Source organism: Cibotium barometz, chromosome 10 (genome assembly GCF_041138505.1).
Source record: "Cibotium barometz isolate CiBa-2024 chromosome 10, ASM4113850v1, whole genome shotgun sequence".
NCBI classification, from domain to species: domain Eukaryota; kingdom Viridiplantae; phylum Streptophyta; class Polypodiopsida; order Cyatheales; family Cibotiaceae; genus Cibotium; species Cibotium barometz.
Window position 1 is genome coordinate 20,794,727 of NC_141055.1, and position 22,149 is coordinate 20,816,875.

Consider the following 22,149-nt stretch of genomic DNA (forward strand, 5'->3'; position numbering starts at 1 on the left):
AGCCCAGGAGAGGCGACGGCGAGAGAGAGAGGAGAGAGAAGAGAGAGAGAGAGAGAAGGAGAGAGAGAGAGAGAGAGAGAGATGATATGATATGATATGATATGATATGTATGGCAGCCAGCGCAACGAACAGAAGCCGCAGTGGGCGGCGAACAGAGAGAGAGAGAGGGCGGAGAGTGAAGCGACAGGCCCAAGGCAGAGGAGAGAGGCGAACAGTGAGAGATGGGGCGGCGGAAGCGGACAGAAGGCAAGGGGGCAGCCAGCGCAGCGAATAGAAGCCGCAGTGGGCGGCGAAGAGAGAGAGAGAGAGGCGGAGAGTGAAGCGACGGGCCTAGGGCAGAGGAGAGAGGCGAACAGTGAGAGAGGGGGCGGCGGAAGCGGACAGAAGGCGCAGTGGGCGGCGAAGAGAGAGAGAGCAACGAACAACGACAGTAGCGAACAGAGAACAGCGGGGAGAAGGCGGCGACAGTAGCGAACAAGGGCGGCCTAGGGAGAAGGCGACGGCAAGCAGAGAGAGCCCAGGGAGAAGGCGACGGCGAGAGAGAGAGAGAGAGAGAGAGAAGAGAGAGAGAGAGAGAGAGAGAGAGAGAGAGAGAGAGAGAGAGAGAGAGAGAGAGAGAGATGATATGATATGATCTATTAACGTCCTCAAAAGGCCAAAATGACCTATGAGACCAAAATGGTTACAACAATTGGTGGATCTGATACAATGTCTGTGTAAGAAAAGCTAAAACAACTAAACAACTAACTGAAACTGAAACAATAACTATGAGGAAAAGTAAGGTACTAGGAGCTCCTAATGGATAGCATTGGGGAGGAAAACTCCAGCAACAAAGGTAAGCATCATATACATCACCCAAAGATGTCTCTCATCGGTCGATGGGTGGCAGATGATCCTCAATGTCCTCCATGGTGAGTACTCTAACTCGACGTCTCCCATGCCGTGCTAGTATGGTCCTGATCCTTCGTTGTAGTCTCCGCCGGGTTGTTGAGATGGGCCTCTCATCTTGGGGCGCCTGGACCGCCCCAGCTCTATAGCCCAATCAATCAGCGTACCTCTGGTGCGGCTATACTCTGGGGCTAGCTACAATGCATGCTGGCCTGACTGCTCAATCTCTGGTCGAAAGAAGTCTGTAATCTGCCTCTGTAGGTGTCTCTCCCTCTTTGATCCCCTCCCTCTCAAGAGACCCTCTCTATGTCTACGCAGCTCCAACAAGTATAATCCGAGGCATCTCTGATCCTGGTATCTCATGACTCTGGAAAGTGGTCCGAAACCCTCTCTGAATAGGCAGTGAAAACGGCCTCGTATCTCATAATATATTGGACAGTGACATATGTAATGTAACTCTGTCTCTGGCTCGATCTGGCACAACTGACAAATCCTGGCCTCAGCTGGTACTCCTCTGAATGTGCCAGTCTCAATCTCTAGCTGGTGAGAGAGAGAGAGAGAGAGAGAGAGAGAGAGAGAGAGAGAGAGAGAGAGAGAGAGAGAGAGTTGTATTAACGTCTACTAGAGGCCGAACTCGACCTATGAGACAAATCAATGTACAACTGTCAATGTCTTCTGGATGTCCAGAAAAAAAAAGGACAAAATGAACATGAAATAAACTATGAAAGTACTGAGCTAGTGGGGGGGTGCGATGAGAGAGAGAGAGAGAGAGAGAGAGAGAGAGAGAGAGAGAGAGAGATTGCTTTTGGTTGAGGATGGAAGCGCATTCCCCAAAGAGAGAAACCCCAGCCCCCCCCTTTTTTTAAAGAACTCCGCCAACTATATTTGCAGTGCTTTTTCCCTTTTTACCAAAATAGCTGAACTTTGCCTAGAAATATCTACTTGTGCTTTTCCCAGACTTGTAGCCCAAGTTTCAAGTAGGTGCCTCCACAGTAGCAATGAAGCGTGTTTCTTACGTTTAAGAAACGTGTATGAAACATCTACATGTTTCATACGTAAGAAACGGGGTTTCAAATGAATTTTTTAAAAAAACCTAAAAACATCAAACGTAGAGTACGGGCTGCCTAGTCTTTTGAGGCGATTCTAAAAGTATAGCCGTGTTGAGTAGCCGCCTCCTTGACTCCTGAGAACGTCGACTTCACTCTGCACTCGTGGGACCAAGCAAAGGTGACGCTTTGCTATTCACACACTCTCTTCTTGTTCTTGCCTGCAGCCTATTCTATCTCTCTCAAGGAAGAGCTCTCCTCTATGGGACAACGTGACCTTCGATCAAGGTGGAAAAGTACGATAAGGTACGGTATAGTAAGGTACGCATTCAGGTGCGGCTTGAGATTTTGAGGTACGTTAAATATGTATTCATTTTCGAACATTCAACTATGGGCGTTGAAAAATCGATAACTACGGGAGGATCTTGGGCCAAAGGTCAGTCGAGGGAGGGAAGGGGGGGGAGGGGGGAGACTTGCCACGTACAGATCCATAGAGTACGGTACAATACCGTACTGTACACTAAAACGTACCTTATAATAAGGTATGTTGTACTTATGCAACCTTGCCTTCGATGCTGTGAATGCAAGATATGGTGGGAGTGGCACAACGAAATGGACTTGCAAGTTTTGTTCCGAGAATCACCGTGGAGTTGCTGAGAGATTGAAGGCTCATTTTTCCTGAACAAAGGGCTTTTGGCATTGGCCCTTGTACAAAAGTCCCGAAGAATGTTTATGACAGCCTCAAGCTACCTTGGGTGTGTCATATTTTCTTTGCAGCATCAAGCATGGTCAATTTTGTCTGCAAGAGACCCAAGGTTTTGAGCATGTACAGGGCAAACAGTGACCTTGAGCTTCTAAAGCCTTCGAAGACAAGGTTTGAGTATATGTTCATAGTGTTAGAGAGGCTTGTCAGAGTACGACATGGCTTGCTACGTACAATTGTTTGCCGTGAGTAGCAACAATGGGACGATAAGAATGCTCCTAAGGCACTAGCTTTCTGTCGCATGGTCATGAGAGATGCTTGGTGGGAGGATGCAACAAGCCTAGTGAAGACGATGAACCCCATGTACATCGTTCTCCGATTGACAGACATGGAGGGGAGCACTATTGGCCTTCTTTATGAATTCATGGACAGAATAGGAGAAGCTCTTGACTTATGTACTGCATTGTTTGCAGCCAAGTACTCATTCTTAGCAATTGTCCATGGCTAAAGAATATTTATAACTTTATGTTTTCATTCTCTCTAAACTTTGTTACTCTTGGATTTTCTTATAAAGGGTCCAGGATTTGAAAGGCATATGGAACCAACGTTGGAATTGTTGAAATTTGAGCTAAATGATGAGCTATGGTGGATCAAACACTAGAATCAACATAATTAACAAAGTGATTAGCAAGTGATTAAGACGTAATTAGTGAATAATTAGTACATAGATTAATGTAGGCATGGATACTCAAAAACCAGCAAATTCTCATTAGGGCTATGCCTCAATTTATAGAGTTTACATCAAGCATCAAATCCCCTTGATTTCTCCATGATTTACTCCCTGAATATCTCCACCTTTTGCGTGATTCTCTCCACCTCTTCTCTTTTCCCTGAATATCTCCCAGAATATCTCCACACTCCTAAATTCCCTCATGCTACCCATTATTCTCTCCCAGTAGATTCTTCTAACCTTTTCACAGGTTCTTTCACAATTACATCTCCTCTTTTACAGCCTCTATCCAAGAGCTTGTTCCCACACACACCCTTTTCACTTGTATATTTCAACACCTCCCCTCAAGTGAATAATCCTAACACACCTGGACCCTGTATCAAGTTTCCCTCTTACTTGATAGCCCGCGACCAGTGCCTCAAGTCCCTAAACTCCATAGTCCTTGACACTCTCTCTCTCTATGTGTCCAAGGCTACTATAAGTGCCCGTGACCTTGACTAAAGTGCTCACACATACATCTACCACTTGGCCTACATCATCGGTGGCTCAGAAGTGGTTTTACTTTGTTGGGGCAGGTTACATTGGGTTGTGGGTTCTCTCTCTCTCTCTCAGAAAAGATGATCCGACTCCACTTCTCTTGGAGCCTCCATGAAGTTTGCCGATGTCGTTCCTTCTTCACTGGGTTTGCTGTAGCAGTCTCTCGCCATGTGTCCTCGCTTTCCACATTTGTGGCAAGTGAAGGTCCTCCCTCCTACTCTGCCTCTTCCTCGTCCTCGTCCTCGAGAGAATCCTCCTCGGGTGAAGAATGCTTTTTCCTCTCCTGCTGTTGAGTCGAGCTCTTTCTTCTCTTTGCCTCTGCTCTCTTGCTCTAGTAGAGCTGCTTCTATCTCATGTATCTTCAGTTCAGGTACATTCTTTAGTGTTGCTACAATGTTTTCATAATCTCCTTTGTCCACACTCTTCAAAAGTACAGCTAATGCTTCATCATCTTCTACCTTTTTGCCAATAGCTGCCAGCTGTTGCTTAATGCTTTTATATTTGTTCAAGTGTGTGATTAAAGGTTCACTTTCCTTCATGTCCAGTTTGTAGAATTGCATTAATAGATTTATCTTGGAATTTTTTGCTTGTGTAACAAATAATTTATTGAGTTCATCCCATGCATCTTTTGCCCACTGTATCCCAGTGATATGATGAATGATCTCATCATTTAAACTGAGTGCAATAAGCCCCAATGCTTTTTCATTCCTACTCTTCCACTCATTTTCCCCTCTCTCTGGGCATTCATCTCTTCCTTCAACTAATCCCCACAGATTTTTCCTCATCAGCAAATACATGGTTTTTGTTTGCTATGTATAAAACTGTTCTCCATTAAATTTGGCTATTTTCTGTGCTGAATTCATGGTGAAGTGAAGGGGGTCTTACCTCTTGATCCAAATTCAAGATTCAAGGGCAGTGTCTACCCTTTTACAACTCAATCTGGTGTTTAATAGATGATTACAACAATTTTATCAGCATAAAATCACCAGAAATTACATTAAATTGAGAGTAACCAATTTGTACGGGATGGTTGGAGTATCAAACCAACTCCGATTTGCAATCTGAAGCTTTAGGGATCTGTATTAGGTACCTAATGGTTAATTTGAACCCTCAATTGCACCAAAGTACAGTGATTAGCACTGATTAATCACTGATTAGCAAATTAATGCTCTGGTTTGTGTGCAGAAAACAGAGTATGCGGGGAGCTCAGATCTGGTGCCTTCCACTTCAAATGAGCTCAAATGCTTTCAAAGGCATCAATAGCAATGAGTCTAGTAGAGGATTAAGCCAAGAAACACAAGATTTGACCAAATAATGAAAGCTTAATCTCTGTTTTACCAAAGTCACCTGCAGATTTGATGAAGAGCTTTGATCTCTCTGTAGACTTGATGAAATTGATTTCTGTCTTCACCAGCTTGTAGAGCATGCTTGATTACCCCTTGGGCTAGGAGGAATTGAAGTAATTTGATTGGAGCAAAGAGGAATCTGCAGTTTGCTTCAGAAAAAACGCGCCGGCCAAAACGTAAAATCAGCTTCGTCCGTTGGCGGTTTGCTACGCCGTCTTGCTGAGCCTGTAGCCAAGGATGTTGGCTAGCTTGAGCTAGAAGATTGTGACCTAATTTGATGTGTGCTAAGTGCTAGAGACCCTCCACTGGCTGGGGGTGAAGGGGAAGAGTGAAAGCTTACTAAAAAATTGATTTTTTGCTAATTATTTTACTAATCCTAATTAATTCACTAATGGGCTCATAAATCTGGTTGATTCTAGGCATGGCTCTGATACCATGTTGAAATTTGAGCTAAATGATGAGCTATGGTGGATCAAACACTAGAATCAACATAATTAACAAAGTGATTAGCAAGTGATTAAGACGTAATTAGTGAATAATTAGCACATAGATTAATGTAGGCATGGATACTCAAAAACCAGCAAATTCTCATTAGGGCTATGCCTCAATTTATAGAGTTTACATCAAGCATCAAATCCCCTTGATTTCTCCATGATTTACTCCCTGAATATCTCCACCTTTTGCCTGATTCTCTCCACCTCTTCTCTTTTCCCTGAATATCTCCCAGAATATCTCCACACTCCTAAATTCCCTCATGCTACCCATTATTCTCTCCCAGTAGATTCTTCTAACCTTTTCACAGGTTCTTTCACAATTACATCTCCTCTTTTACAGCCTCTATCCAAGAGCTTGTTCCCACACACACCCTTTTCACTTGTATATTTCAACAGGAATTGGTTTCATAGGCCCGTCCATGCCGTTGCCCATATCCTTCATCCTCTATGGAGAAGTGAGGAGCAGTATGTGAACAGAGAATTAGAAGATGGATGGACAGCCTACATGAGCAGGCTTGTGGGAAATGACGATGATCTGCTCTTGAAGCTGGAGGATGAACGTCTTCTATTCCGCAATCGAAGTTGTGTTTTTGGGTTGCGCACTAGAGAGGGAGAGGAGACTCAGTTGCAGCTAGTTTCTTGGTGCGAGAAATATGGCATTGAGGCACCTCACTTGGTAAGACTCGGGACTCGGGATTTAGCCCTAATAGTTTGTTATTAGAAATTTAAAGCATGTTGCTATAATATGAGCATTGAGGATGTCTATCTTGTTTTCTTTTCAGAGCCGCATAGTAATGTGAGTTCTCTCTCAGAACTGTAGCTCTGGGCTTTGTGAGAGAAACTAGGTACATGGGCCTTACTCCATACCAAGAAGAGAAACAGACTGTCCACAACACACTTGGAGAGGTTAGTCTTTTGCCATTGCAATCTACGATTACTTGAGCAAAAGGACTATCCCATAGAGCCCCGCCAAGTCAACCCAAATAAGATAGACATCACAAAGTGCAATGAGATACCCGATATTCAACAGGAGGAGAGGGATATATACACCATGCTCTACGAGGAAATCACTGCTCCATCTCGTGGCACATGATATCAGGCAAGAGCTTTAGCTGGTGCCTGTACTTCGCATGCACCTCCACCTGATGAGGATGCATTTCAGGAGTCTTTTGGGAGTGGCACTAGTAGTGAGGATGAGGTTGATGATATTGAGCTTGTAGATGAGGATATGGATTTGTCTGAGGGTCAGGACGATGATGAGTCTCGACTCTTGAGTCTTCTGTTGTAGGAATCAGGATTTAGGATTTCATTAACATTTTTCTTCACTCTAGTCTCTTCATGAATCATGTGACATGGTTTATCATTGATGACTCCAGAGTGTAGGGATTTCATTTACATGATTCATATGTAATCTCGTTTGAGTCATTATTCGTCTATGCTTCTGCTATAATCATTGTTGTCTGTTGAATGTTCATTTATGCTTTTGTATACAATGATGAATCATGATCAATCTGTGTTTGCTATGTATCATGTATGAGTCATATTCTGTATATGTATACATTTCCACAGTTATTTTTTAGTCCGAACAAAACCCGTTTCTTACATTTTATGAAACTCGTACGAAACGTATGAAAACCCGGTTCATACCTCTCGTTTTAGAAATGCCTGGCAACTATGGGTGCCTCTTTTTGTCCACTTGTCCATGCCCAAAATAATAATATGAGCAGCCCGTCTTCAATGATGTGTGAACACACCGATTTATAAACCTTGTAAGTCACTTTGATGAATAAAATCCCATGCTGCTTATGCTCTGTGGCCATCTTTCAGGCCAAACTTTGCCGGTAAATGCTCCAGCTTTCTACTGTGGAAAAATCCTCGTTCACACCTTGGTTCCGCTGAGTGTGTGAAACACAGGTCAAGATTGGAGAAGGGACCAAATGGTGACATCCCCTTCATCTTAGAAGATAGTTGTCTGCAACTTGATAAGCATGATACCATTGAAATATCCTTCACGTATAGCAAATGCATTGCCGATCGATAATATTTCATAATTCCGGCATTAAAGCCATAACTCCAGATCCACGATCCAAAGTCAGATAGGAGCACAAGAGCCAACCGTATGAAGAAAGAAACTTTATCCATATCTCGAGTCAACAACTCTTATAATAAGCAGACACAAGCATAAGAGCCAACTACGTTCCAAATATCCATAAATCCACAAGTAGCTTTAAGTACGTGCAAAATTAAAAGAAGCAGAATACATAGCCACAAAAATATCTTTCCATGCCATTGGACTGCATAAGAGCACCACTCCTATGATCCATACACATGCCCAAGCCAAACATGATTCACATGTCCATATGGTTTACCAGGGTAACGACCCTTCCATGAAACTATACATGCTCGCCAGGGTTTCCCCTTTCCTAGAGACTTTACTCACTAGGGTACCAACCCTTTCATGAGTCCACATATTAATTCACTAGAGTGATCAACTCTTGCATGAGTTCACAGGGTTACCAATCCGAAGTCACTCACTAGGGTTGCGAACCCTTCCAGGAGTTCATGAAATACTCACCGGACAGAATCACCAACTCTCCCATGATCCCATGAGTTCAGATAGTGAGAGATCAGAGTCACCAACTCCTCTCACTAGATGGAGTCACCAACTCCCCTCACTGGACAGAGTCACCAACTCTTCCATGAGTTCAGATACTCACTCACTAGAGTCACTGACTCTTCCATGAGTGCAGTATAACATAAGATAACAATAAATCACATGCATAGAGATGCCGGTTCTCCATAAATATGTATGCGAGACAGATAGTTTTTCAGGCATTTCGGCTGCCAATAGGAATTTCATAAAAAAAAATCCTCGATCCATAAGATATCCTAAAATCCATTTCATCCCAAATAGAAGGGAGCCAAAAACATACTACATCCTGAGAAATAGGGAACAAGAAACTTGATTGATGCCAATAGAATTGTCAGATGTATGCATAGTCATAGTGACAAAAGCGTCATCAAAATCCAGTAAATCCTCATTGTTGATAGATAAATGACTCTGTATAGAATACCAAAATCATAAAGTAGTTTAGTGGCTTTGCGGCCAAAAGAGAGAGATATTTGAACTGCTCAAAATGTCTATCATGCAAGACATAGCGATAGACAGAGGCTTCTTCTTGCACACAGATGCAAGAGTGAAAGTATATACAAAGCAATCACAAGATGGCATCATACAAAGTCTCGAGCTCAAGATCGAACTCTGGTTCAAGTGAAATCCATCCAGCATCATGGATGCGCAAAATATGATGAGTTAAGAAGAAAAAAAACAGCCAAGCTCTCTCCAATTACGAGTTCACCCTCATATCTTAAGAAGAGGAAACACCATATATATATATATATATATATATATATATATATATATATATATATATATATATATATATATATATATATATATATATATATATATATATATATTCAACCAAAAACTGAACATATAATAATTTCTTGCATGTTAAAGGCCAAAAATATTTAGCTGATAAAAAGGATACTGACAAAAACACAGCTGAAGTGTATGCAGAAATTAGCATCCTTGAACAAAAATGCACAGCTGAAGTGTGAAGCTGAGATTTGCTAATCTAAAATTCAGATGAAGCTTCAGCTTTGTCATAATGCGTGATCTTTGGTTGGGGATAGAATATTGTCATGTGACCTTTAGCTCTGCAATCAATACATGTAGGTTGCCACGCATGCAGTTTCACAGTAGCTCGGGGCTTCGTTCAACGTGCTACTCCTTCCCCAGACTCTGGAGGTGTTGGGTGAGGATCTTTAGTCTTCCGTTGCAAGAGACATCACATCAGGCAAACGAGGTCTCTTCTTCTCATGGCATGACTGCTCATCCAAATCCTCCGGTGTGCGTTTTTGGTATTGCTCAGGAGGTTTTAGGGTGAGAAGATCTCTGTTTGGGTGTAGCTAAATGTCGCCGTCCTCCCAGAGATATCTGAAAGCCAAGTCTACAAGATCTTTGGCATACATTTGGGCTAGATCTCTGAAAATGTCCATAATCGACCGATCCTGAGCTACCTTTCCAGACTAGTGTCTTTACGTATGGGTAGTGGCAATATTTGCTTAGCAAGGACTCTCGTGTGGCCAACTGTCTAAGAAGCTTGTCCAATTTCTCTGAGTAGAACTCCTTCTGGGCATCTAGAGTCCTCTGGAACTCTGTAGCCATGTACTCGAACAATGTTTTGATATCGTATTGCAATAGTGCTGTCCTGTCCATAACATCGAAGCAAAGATAGAAATCTTCCGAGTCTCTCCCAAAACCTTTGCTCTCTCCCAAACAGCCTGGAAAAGCCTATGCTCTGATACCACTGTCACAAATAGCAGAGACCCGAAACAAAAAGATAGAACTCTTCGAGTATTCAGGCAGAGATCACACAGCAGGAAAGCACAAGAACTATGAATAAACACTGCACTGAGTTGAAATGGCGCCACGCCCCCCCCCCCCCCCCCCCCCCGCGCGGAACTTATTTATTGAGAGAAGCTTTTACAATAAACTAAGGTGCGGGTGTGAATAACACCGGATTTTTCCACAAAGCACTTCACTAAGACAAATCATCTCCGAAAGCTGACAAATAGTCTCCAAAAACAGTCCATAAACAGGCCTCAATCCAGCTCTTAGTTTCACACGTGTGAACTTGTGTTGTACGGCTGTATGGCTGCTGCACACAAATCAACTATTGTACCACTGTTCGGCCAGCGTAGAGAGAGAGAGAGAGAGAGGGAAACTATATGGCTGTATGGCCGGTTTTCTGATGGCACAGAGAGAGAGAGAGAGAGAGAGAGAGAGAGAGAGAGAGAGTTTTCTTTTGGCTGAGGATGGAAGCGCATTCCCTCCAAGAGAGATACCCCAGCCCCCTTTTTTTTGAAGAACTCGGCCAGCTATATTTGCAGTGCTTTTTCCTTTTTTACAAGAATAGCTGAACTTTGCCCAAAAATATCCACTTTGTGCTTTTCCCAAACTTGTAGCCCGAGTTTCAAGTAGGCGCCTCCTTTTGTCCACCTGTCCATGCTCAAAATAATAATATGAGCAGCCCGTCTTTAATGATGTGTGAACACACCGACATATAAACCATATAAGTCACTTTGATGAATAAAATCCGATGCTGCTTATGCTCTGTGGCCATCTTTCAGGCCAAACTTTGCGGGTAAATGCTCCAGCTTTCTTTTGTGGAAAAATCCCCGTTCACACCTTGGTTCTGCTCATTGTGTGAAACACTGGTCAAGCCTGGTGAAAGGACCAAATGGTGACAACACCCACTTTGTATCCACAATGGTGAGGATGGTGATCCTCTGTGATGAGGATGACAATGATGATCCATACATATCTACATTTACTTGGGGATTAGTGTTAGTTTTTTAAGTTATGTTGTCTCTCTTTTCCATCATGAGATTCTATGGACAAATTGTACACCTTTTGTCTCATAGACCCGTTGGGTCTTTTGCAAGACGTTAATATCTTCTTCTTCTTCTTCTTCTTCTTCTCTCTCTCTCTCTCTCTCTCTCTCTCTCTCTCTCCCCCCCCCTCGTGGATGCTCGAGTAGCAACAAGTCTTCCAAGGCCGCAGGTGGCAACACCAAGCATCTTTTACACTGTGAGGAAAATTGGCAACTCCTAAAGGTGTGAAGAGAGGACCTAGCAATGAGTGGTATGCAATAGTGGTTGCCAACACCATGCAGGTACGGGGATTACCAAGCTGGCTTTACAGGAATTGCAAGAGGTGGAAAGTTGGTGGTGTAGGCGGTGCTGCTGACAGTACAGGTGTGGCAGCATGTGGCTGGCTGTGCAGCTAGACTAAGCAAGGTGGCACAAACAACAGCTGGTTCTGCTGGGCAGTGCAATCAGGTGGAGCAGTTCAGCAGGGGCGGCAGAAGACTCTGTTGTGAAAGTGCAACCAGGTGGAGCAGGGCAGCAGGGCAGCAGGGGCGGTTGCAGGGTCTCACTCTGCTAGGCAGTGCAGCCAGGCAGAGCAGGGGTGACAGTGGGCTCTGTAGGGCGGCACTGGGTGGAATGGGAGGAGTAGGGGCGCGGCAGCCAGGTTGGAGCTGGGTGGTGTCTTGGCTAGGCAGGGTGGTGACCTGAGAATGAGAGTCCAAGGGTGGCTCCCAAGAGAGTGTGTGTATTGTCCTCTACCCCTCCCCCTGATGTAAGGAAAGAGGAGGATGGAGCTTTGATAGGCAAGTCCCTCCATGTGGAGAAGGGTGGTCTGCCAAATGGCTTGGGTAGCCCACCGTAGCAATTTGGTTATAGAAGCTGTCTACACCACACTTAAAAAGGGGCGTCGTTTTAATGAAGTGTCTGGGCACATCTGTAAAGAGGCACGAACCTGCAAGGTTACTAAGGTTTAAAAGTAATACCACCTGTTCGCATGGAGCAAATCTCGTCAACATACAATTTCACGCACATGGCCATGCAAGCATTAGTTCCGGGTGTCCTTAGGCTTGTGGGGAAGACAACTTGCAACAAACGGAGTTTTCATTGTTCAGGCTGAGTAACCTGCCATCAAAGTTGTTGGACAACATGACAGATCATGGCATGTGAATATTTTAAATAGTAGCCTTTGAGGGCTATGGCTGTATGAGGGGAAGCCACTGACAGAAGGTGGGATCTAAGAGAACGAATTGGAAGGGAAAAATTGATAGCACAACCCCCTTTTTGCAGTTAACAAGGAAAATACGAAGTTTTTTTTTTCTTTTGCAGAAGATGGAGAGAACACCTTTGGTGGTAGAACCCTAGGCTGCATAGGCTACCCATTTTACATATTTAGGTACTTTGGCAGAGTATTGTTATCAGCAGATAGAAGATCACGTTCTTCTTTTGATTACTTGTATATGGTAGTGTTTTGTCAATCCCTTCCTTGTTTGATTACTTGTACATGGTAGTGTTTTGTCAATCCCTAGAGAGTTGTGAGGTGTCTTACTGTTTTGTGCTTGCTGCAGTCTTCACATGAAAGACACTCAGCATTGTTTATGGAGTTGTATGAAGGCCATTTGAGTATGGTAGAGGAAAGCTTTGCTCATGGCAAGAGTAGAGAGATGTACATCCTATATTAGTTGAGGAGTAGTGGCATGGATTTCTTGTTCAGAGTCTGACATATTTTATGCAAACAGAAAAGACTTCACATTTTCTAGACTAGATGCAGGGTTTGAGTTCCTCATCACCTTGACGTTGGTAGGACACATGCCATATTTAAAAGGCGAGATGCCTAAATGATGCCATGGAATTGCTCGTTTCTGAGCAGATCAACTCACTTTTAGTGGTATTTGACACAGGATTTAGAGATGTTTACAGTCTGGTGAGGAGCGTAGAGCTTATGGTAACGTGATTTTGCTCTTGTGACTCGTCACAGGCTACTTTGTCTGGGAGTGACAGTAATGTTTACACATTGGCTTTCCCTTTATTAGCGTGTTTATGGGGTTCTTCTCCTGTTCTCAAAGACATTGATCTACCATCTCACACTTGACAGAAGCCTCTTCTTGTTGGGAAAAGAGGAGGATGAACATTGGTGGAAACTGGCACCGACACAAGCTTAAAGTTTGACCAATAAATACATGGGGCTATAAGGTGAGTTTAAGAGGCACTTCACAGGCTGAAAGTCTGGACATGGCAATATGACAATGTTATTGGCCATAAAACAAAGCAGTTGAGATAATTATCAATATTTAGATGTTGCACTTTGCAATATGACAATTCTCTTGGTCATAAAACCAGGTAGTTCGGAGGAGGTTGTTTATGATATCAAAATTGTCCTGTTTTGAAAGCTTAGACCCTATCCTTGAAAGGTCACACAGTATACCACGAGAGTACTCAATTCAATGCTCTTGAGAATAATTTGTCATCACTACCCATAGCTTGCCATCTTTGGAGCAGTTTCCTCAGGAAATGATGCACTGTGATGGAAACACATTGACTAGAACTCAAGCATTTGAATTTTAAATCAAAATTATGCAATCCCTAAATTTGGCGGAGAGCATTTGTTTCAAGGTGGGGCCTTCTGGCAGAGGTGTGACACAAAGCAACAGGTTTGCATGTCCTACAGAGTGATCTATCACCAGGTTGTAATGCAGTCCTGCATGCTGGGATGTTAACTTGAATGTGTTCGTTGTCTCTTTCACATCTACTCAGGGAGTCTTCCATAAAGTATTTCTCCCCAAAGAACGTACAGTGTGCTGAAGTGATTCCCTTTTCTTGTTTCCTTCTTGTGTTCTTTGGGTGTCTTCTTTCCTTCAAGAAGCCCTTAACTTTCAACTTTGGATCTTTGTTTTTGGCACATTAAGGTTTTGTTAGAATTATGTGGACATGGCGCTTTTAAAGTTTAAGCTGTTGAGACTGCAGAACTGAGAGAGATACACACTTAAGTTGTGAAAAGTTTGATTTTTGGTAGAGTGTTTATTCTTGATTTGACACTTTTTTGATCTGTTTCTTGGTTGTTGATTTTTGATTGTAGAGCTGTCAGAAGAAGATATGGAGGAGCCTGTCTTTAATCTGAAGGTAGTAATTCTTGTGCTGTAAAACACATCTATGAACTCATACGGATTATTAATTTGTTTCATTATGGAGGTTCTAATTGCCTGCCTTGTACTTGTTGTCTACTATTTTTAGGCAGAAAGCAGTGAAGAGGACGATGATGTGGTAAGCCTTCTGTAATATTGGTGATTTGATGCTGATGAGAGCTATGGTTGTTGGTTTACCATTTTGTTATTGATTCCTCCACAGGGAAGTGATGATGATGATCTAGACGAGGAGCAGCTTTCTGGCCTTGCTGCAAAGAGTAAAGTCATTTTTATATGTGGAAAAATTTGATGCAACATTTTTTACAATCTTCTCCCTGTTTACCTTACTACTCTCCAGTTTTGTGGCAAGTTTTGTGGCATAGTACCATTACACACGTCTTCTCACACTTCATCTTAATTTTAGGGAGGATTTCAGCATTTGATGCAACCTTGTATATTTCTGAATTTACTTGGATCTTTTCAGTGGAGAAGCAAGCGAAGATCTTGAGACAGAAAACAAGCTTGATGGAAGATGAAGAGGAGGAGGAAGACGAGGAGGAAAGGGAGGAACGGAAAGAAAAAAAGGCACCATGGGGCAAGCGGAAAAAAATGTATTACAGTGCAGATAATGTTGATTATGAGGTGATTCTTATTTTGGAAAAAAGCATAAGGAATTTAACTAGTAGTTATACATTTATTTGACAATTTCTCATGCTAAACAGTAGACAAAAAGCTTGCAGCATATTTTAGAATCTTGGTTTGACTGAACCCACAGTGATAAATACAGCAGTTCCTTTAAGTATTATCATGTACATAGTTGTGTGGATTATTGTTTGGGCAAGACGGGTAATGGCTAGTTAGTGGTGTCATAGCCTGACTAGCTAGAAGAAAAAAATAACAAGGCAGAGGTGGAGCAGAGACACTGCCTCACTCTCTAACTCTAGAGCCTGGAGGCCTAGATTTAATTGGAGCTTTCCTTGGAGTGATGGAATTAGCGCTATCTACTATTCAAATCCATAGAGGGCATCAATGGTACCAATGATTTGAAGACTTACCTGCTTTAAGACACATTCAAGCTCAAGTGTCTCTATCCAGCACCCCCCCATTAGGCATAAGTATAACCTTAACATCAAACGCCAGCTGGTCTTCTCTTTACACTAGACCTCCCATCACATAGAGAAGTTCACAGCATCCTTCCTTCCCTTCCCTTTCCTTCCAAAAGGTTTTTACACTCAACACGGCTAGAGAAAGTCATGTTCCCACTTAAGGTTTGGGACTCTTCCAACACGCCCCCCCTTCCCCCTTCCTCTCTCTTTTCCACACCCCATTCTTTAAAAAAAAAAAGTTAGCATTTAGAGGCCCCCCCCTTGATATGGAAACACGTTTCATATCTGCAAGCAGGGTATTTTTGTTTAACTTTTTCATTTCATGAGTCCTCAGAGAGATTGGTTTCTAGTTTAGACTTTTCAAAAAATGGCATGATGTGCTTTCTGGTTCGAATGCAACAGACTGCCAAGCAGAGTGCATTTTCTAGCCACAAAGAAATTTTGTATGATACCTATTGTTGCTTCTTTTTTTGCTTATTGGCAGCTGCAATCTAGTGATGAAGAGGCACCTGCAGAAGAGGAAGCCGAGGCTCTTAGGCTGCAGCGTTTAAAAGCAGAGTCACTTCGCTCTGAGGATTTTGATTTTATTGAAGAAGATGTAGGAGGGTCCTTAAAGGAGAATGAAAGGACACTACAGGTACAGATGCTGTCATTTAAAGATATTGCCTGAATCTTATCTGATATTGAGGTTCTTGCATGCTATTATATGATGATGAAAGTAGCTGCTGATTTTTATTTTCAGGAAGTTGTCAAGAGGCAGGAAGCGAACGGTACTCAAAGAAGCAAGAGTACTCTTTCACAAAGAGGGCGTATTGGTACTTCAAGTGAAGATGCAAATATGTTTGTGGAAGAAGTAAAGAAGGATGTGAGTGCATTGTCAAAAGAAGAGCAAATGAACGTGGTTATGAGGTATGCTTTGTTTGGAGGTAGCGCTTTTTTTGATAACTTATCAAAATCTGTTCTCAAAGTAGCCCTTGCTTATTATGGTCAATGGAACAAGTGTATAACAAAAGTTTTCTTTCATTCACGTCTTAAAGACTAGTGGACGTGGTTAAACAGTGATGCACCTGAATTAGTCGGGCTACTTGCAGAGTTGAGGGAAGGATTGGATGAACTTCATAACAAGGTTGAGCCACTCTTAGTGAAGGTATGCTTTAGCAGGCCATGTCCACTGAAAACATACTCCCCCTATTGTTTTCTTTTGTATTGGCCAACCAATCAAAGGCTAAGTCTTTACTGGGTGAAAAGCAGGTAAAAGGAGGCAATACTGCAAGCAATGAAGGTCTCCGGTTTCTTGAGACAAAGCGCATGCTTCTTCTGTGCTATTGCCAGTCTATAGTATTCTATCTTCTTATGAAGGCAGAGGGGCGGTCCGTTCGTGACCATCCTGTAATTGCACGCCTTGTGGAGATCCGGATTCTCTTAGAGAAGGTGAGTATAAGAGCTTCTTAGCTATCAAAACCGTATTGTAGACTTCACATGTGAATGAAACACTGCCTTTCTTTAGCTTCAAAAACATTATTGTAGACTTGACATGTGAATGAAACACTGTCTTTCTTTAGCTTCAACCAGTAGACAAGAAGCTGCAGAATCAGATTGACAAACTGATGAGTTTTCCAACATTCGAAAGCATAGAAAGCGTCAGGAATGGTGACAAGTTGAATGATAAACCAAGTCTAGATCGATGTGGTTTGCAGATGGCTGAAGTAAGCAGGCAAAAGAAAATGTGTTGATTTTGGAGTGGATCGATGACACTGCACTTGAAACAACAAATCAATCCTTTTTGTTTGTATTGTGAAACAACAATTACAGGAAAACCGAAGGCCACTTGTGCAGCCAGTTGTGAGTCAGTCATCTTTACTGAAAGGAGACGAATATACACAGGACCTTAAAAGAGCACTGCCTAACAGAAAAGGGATCAGAAGCAATCCTGCTAAAAAATCTGAGGAGGTATGCAGCCCACGTTGCTGTGGTTCTTTTGCAATGTTATAGTACTTAATCTGCATGTGAGAGAGCGTTCTGATTTTCTTAGATAGGCATGGAGCCACATCATTGTTTCATCTCAATGCATTTAATATTTATGTGGGGAAACATTGTTGTGTGGGAGCAACATCTGAGGCATTTCCCCTAGCGTTAGAAATGTTTTTCCTTATTTGTGTTGCTTCTCAAACAAGCTGGGCACTTTGGCAGCAGTCCCCCCTTTAGAAACACAAATCTCAGAATGCAAAATGTTGTCTTGTTGTCTGGCTCCCTTTATACTTGTGCACCCCTGCCCAGACGGTGCACATGCTCTGATGCAGTCTGCATTGTCTTTGCTGAGACGTTTATAAAGTCTTTCTTTCTTTCTTTTCTCTCTAAGTGGATATGCGTTCGATAATTTGGATGGAAGATAGCTTTATATCAAGAAACCTTCAGGTGCAAGTGCAAGAGGGAGGAAGCTTAGAGGGCTAGGAGAATGCCTGAGAGGTGGGCTATCACCAACAAGTGATGTATCATGTAAAGTGTTAAAGTTAAAGGTTACGCCAAGTGTGGTATTCCTAAGGCTAGTTAATCTGGGCCAGAGGCAAGAGAAATGAATAGAAGCAAGAGGAACTCGCTACTCTCTTTCAGGAAGACTCTTGCTTTTGTTCAAAACTACCCTTTTTGGATTGTATAATCCACTATTAGTTTATCAGAATGATAACTATGTGCTAGTGAAGGTGCAAAGTAGAGCAAGGGGGGCATTGCTGTTGAAGAGTTGGTGTGATGGTCAGGTGAAGTTGGTTGAGAGGTATGGCCAGTTTGACTCGCTACTAGCTGAAAGGTAGCTCTAAGGTGGCTTCTGCACACACAAAAGCTGGTGGAGTAACATTTGTTTTTCTTATCTGCTCATAATATATAAGGAAATGGTGCTCATATTGTTTGTGCAGGGCATAATTCTTACAGAGGCACATGCTTCAACAAACCCTTTCCAGCAAGGAAAACCTCAAGCATTGATTGAAAGGTAAGATTTTAATGATAATTGACCATGAATGTGTGAATTGATAGCATTGATTGAAAGGTAAGATTTTAATGATAATTGACCATGAATGTGTAAATTGATATGTTATGGTTAGAATACAAATTTACGTCAAGCTGTTACATTTCAGTGATGAGGACAAAGCTCTTCCCAGCAACAAATCCTTACATAGGATTATCAGTACTAAACTCCAAAAAAGAAAGCATGTAAGTATCTGCACGATTTTATCATACTTGAAAAAGTGATTTTTGCTTTAGAAAATTCACAATGGTTAAGGTGCAATCATTCTTTTTGCAAGAACCAACAGGAATTTTTGCAACTTGCCAAATAGAGACTTCAGCATAGATCTAATTTCTATGCCTATCAGAACCATTCACCTGGAGTAGTGAGGGTTGGTGAGATGGTGTATCTTAGAATCCTTAAGGATTCACAGGTATTAAGAACTCCAAGCTTTTTCATTGGTTTAGAGGGCCCTACTATCATGGGCAGTGTGTAGCTTCGAGCACTAATCTGCCTAATTAACCACAGTGATCATGCCACAAAAACAAGATTACAGTGCAATATACGACTCCATCCTGAAAAACCACAATTAGGACCTTGTAGATCGTCCTCCAAGACGCAAGGTAATTGGCACCTGCGCCTTCCGTATTTCTTCCCGAACTTGTTGCAATAGTTGGTCCAAATCCCGAATCACTTGGTGTGCACCATAGTTCCCTATGGAAGTTTCGAGAGCTTGGGTCATCGGGTTGATAACGAATGACCATATACGACCTCAAAGGGGGTCTTCTTGGTCGAGGCTTGTATTGTATCATTGATGGCATGCTCCACCAATGGCAAGAACTCCTCCCAAGGAGTTTGATGCTCCTGATAATACCACCGCAGCATGGTGATTATAGTCTTGTTCATGCTCTCGGTCTAGCATTTGTCTGAGAATGAAAGGCGGTACTTTATTGTGTAACTTCTTCCCCAACCTATGGAACAAGGCCCTCTAAAAACCTCGAGTGAATTTTGGATCCCTATCTGAGACGATCCTCTTCGAAAGTCCATGTAAGCGACGCACCTCCTAGATGAAAAGCCTGGCCATGTCTTGAGCATTTGCATCTTACTTGCAAGGAATAAGGTGGATTTGCTTACTCAACCGATCAACAACTATAAGAATACAATCGTTTGAAACCTCCGGCTCTTTGGCAATCCAACCACAAAGTACATTGAAATGTCTTCCCATGGCAACTCTAGAAAAAGCTTAGCGGCAACTTTCTTGGTGTCTGGCTTTGACTACTGACCAACCTGGTAGAACCGTACATAGTGATGAACATCGTGCTTCATGCAAGGCCAAAAGAAAAGACATGATAAATCATGTGTCTTATGTAGAAGCATTTGGTGAAAATCACCACCCTTGACAACACAAAGTCTATCCTTGTAATTAATCACTCATCCTGAATAGTGTATTCTGAAGCAATGCTGTGCATATATTTGATCCAAGGTTCCTTGAAATCTAGTTCCTCAGCATACATCACCTTCATTGGATGAAATAATCACTATGTCAACTCTCCACGGTGTGCACTAGATCTGGCCTTCAACTCAACTAGTCGGCTACCACATTCTCCTTACCAGGCAAATAATCAATCTGTAAGGTAATCTGATAGAGAAAATGCCACCACCCTAACTGGCAGGGAGACAAGTCTTGTTGTGCCCATGCCAACAAGTATCTGAGAGACTGGTGATCTGTATGGATACGGAACTCCGAACCAATCAAATAGTTGCGAAAGGGCGTGCATGTACCACTACAAGCAGCTCTTGGTCATATGTGGAATACCACAACGCAGCATGTGGTGTCCATGTTGCTGCAACATTGCTCCAAGACCTTCTCCACTAGCATTGTAGAAAATGGAAGGGCTCATCTAAATTCGGTAATAACCGGAGAACGGAAGCAGATGACATAATAACTTTGAGCTTCTCAGAATAATTGCTCAATCGGAGTCCAACAAAATACCCAATCCTCGGGCCTCCTTTGTGGCATCTGTCATAGGATTGGTCTCCGGGACATAATGCTGATAAAAGCTAGTATGGGCCACAAAATAATGGCCTCAATCTTCTCTGGATCCCTTGGAGATGACTTGTCTCAAAAAAGAAATTTTGACGGTGAAAAACTCCGTCTTGTGAGGGTGTAACCGCAAATTATGGGCATCAATCAACCGCAAGGCCGTCTCCACATGCTTTCTATACTTATCTTTAGTCTTGCTAAAGATCAAGATATCATCAAAGAAGACAATGATGAATATAATTATATACCAAGGCAAGGCTAGAAGATCGGGGACATCATTGTGTTAAAGGTAGCCGGGGCATTTGTTAACCCGAATGACATCATAAAAAACTTGAACAAACCGAATGAAGTCCAGAAAGCCCTCTTTTGAATATCATCCGGTTATTTGTGAACGTGATGGTATCCGGATTTCAGATCCAGTTTGCTAAACCACTTTGTCCCTATGAGTTGATCCAACAAGCTATCAATGTGGGGCATCTTGTTTTTGATAGTGAGCTTGTTGAGCACCTGGTAGTCCACGCATAGATGCATACCTTTGTTCTTCTTCTTGACCAAGAGAACTAGAGCTCCAAATGGCGAGCTCAGACTGACCATGCTTTTGGCCAACATTTTCTTCATTTGCTGCTTGAGCTCTGTGATCTCGGCATGACTCGTCTAGTATGGGGCACGAGATGGGGCTTTGCACCAAGAATGAGATGAATGTGGTGGTCCTTGGGCCATGATGGAGGTAACTCCTTGGGCAAATCGGCATTAAATAAGTGTCCATGCTTGTCGAAAATGCGTTTTCTATCTGCTGCCAAATCCTCCAAGTTGTCTGGGCTGAATAGCCCGGACATATATCATACATGTATGACCATCCTTGCATACCACTCATTTCATATGAAGGGCGGATATACAATAGGGCTATGTGAGACGATAAGGACTCCCCAACCACTGAACTCCTTCAAGACCGGGTCAAGTGAAGAGCAGTTGTGGTACTGACGGGAGTGGGAGGGGAAGCAGATGGCGCCGGTGTCGTAGATATTGTTGTGGCAGACGAACTGGCCTTCTCCTTGGACTTCTCCTTGCCCTTACCATTCTGCTTCTTGCCCGTGTTCTTCGGGGTGTCCTCCAAGGTCTTCACAACCCGAAATTGGTTCGATTTCTTCCGCTTGCCTCTCATGGCAGTGGCTAGGACTACGCCATTGGTCTCCACTCTCGTAGGCAACTTCAACACAGTCTCTGATGATGTCCTCTGAGGCTCCTCCATCAAAGTCAATTCGCCACGTTTTTGCATAAAACGCTCCCACTGTTTCTTCAATTCACGTTGGTAATCTACGGGAATAAACTCCTTCAAGACTGCCTTGTGGTAGTCATCCCAACAAGTCACCGAGTGGTGCCTAAGGTGGTCTTCCCACCACAAGAGAGTGGCACCTATCAAAGTCTACTTGTCAAAGCCGTTGCAGCAAATGGAGCTTAAAAATATCTGAATCACCTACTTTTGCCAACATGGCAGCCATCTCGCAGGTCCAATTGGTGATGACTTCTCTGTCCATCTTCTCGCTGAACTTGGGAGGCTTCAAAAGCTTCAATAATTGAGCTCGTTCCTCATGAGGCATGGAGGAAGAACTTGGCAAACTGGTAGTTCCTTGACGTTGAGCCGATGAAGGCGAGTGGGCGTGGATGCCGGCTGAGTGAAAGCACCCTCTCAATTTTAGT

The 22,149-nt window shown here is 42.9% G+C and overlaps 1 protein-coding gene across 1 annotated transcript in view; it reads left to right on the plus strand.

The window, feature by feature from the left end:
• The window catches only part of EMB2777 (Sas10/U3 ribonucleoprotein (Utp) family protein), a 96,278-nt gene that overhangs the window by 68,361 nt on the left and 5,768 nt on the right, over positions 1 to 22,149 (plus strand). Inside the window, exons 4-15 of the mRNA XM_086803782.1 lie at positions 14,258 to 14,301; positions 14,413 to 14,442; positions 14,527 to 14,581; positions 14,788 to 14,945; positions 15,894 to 16,046; positions 16,152 to 16,318; positions 16,469 to 16,556; positions 16,661 to 16,840; positions 16,972 to 17,115; positions 17,222 to 17,359; positions 18,319 to 18,392; positions 18,538 to 18,613. Of these exons, the coding sequence (XP_086659908.1) occupies positions 14,258 to 14,301; positions 14,413 to 14,442; positions 14,527 to 14,581; positions 14,788 to 14,945; positions 15,894 to 16,046; positions 16,152 to 16,318; positions 16,469 to 16,556; positions 16,661 to 16,840; positions 16,972 to 17,115; positions 17,222 to 17,359; positions 18,319 to 18,392; positions 18,538 to 18,613 (1,307 nt within the window). The remainder of the gene's footprint in view (positions 1 to 14,257; positions 14,302 to 14,412; positions 14,443 to 14,526; positions 14,582 to 14,787; positions 14,946 to 15,893; positions 16,047 to 16,151; positions 16,319 to 16,468; positions 16,557 to 16,660; positions 16,841 to 16,971; positions 17,116 to 17,221; positions 17,360 to 18,318; positions 18,393 to 18,537; positions 18,614 to 22,149) is intronic.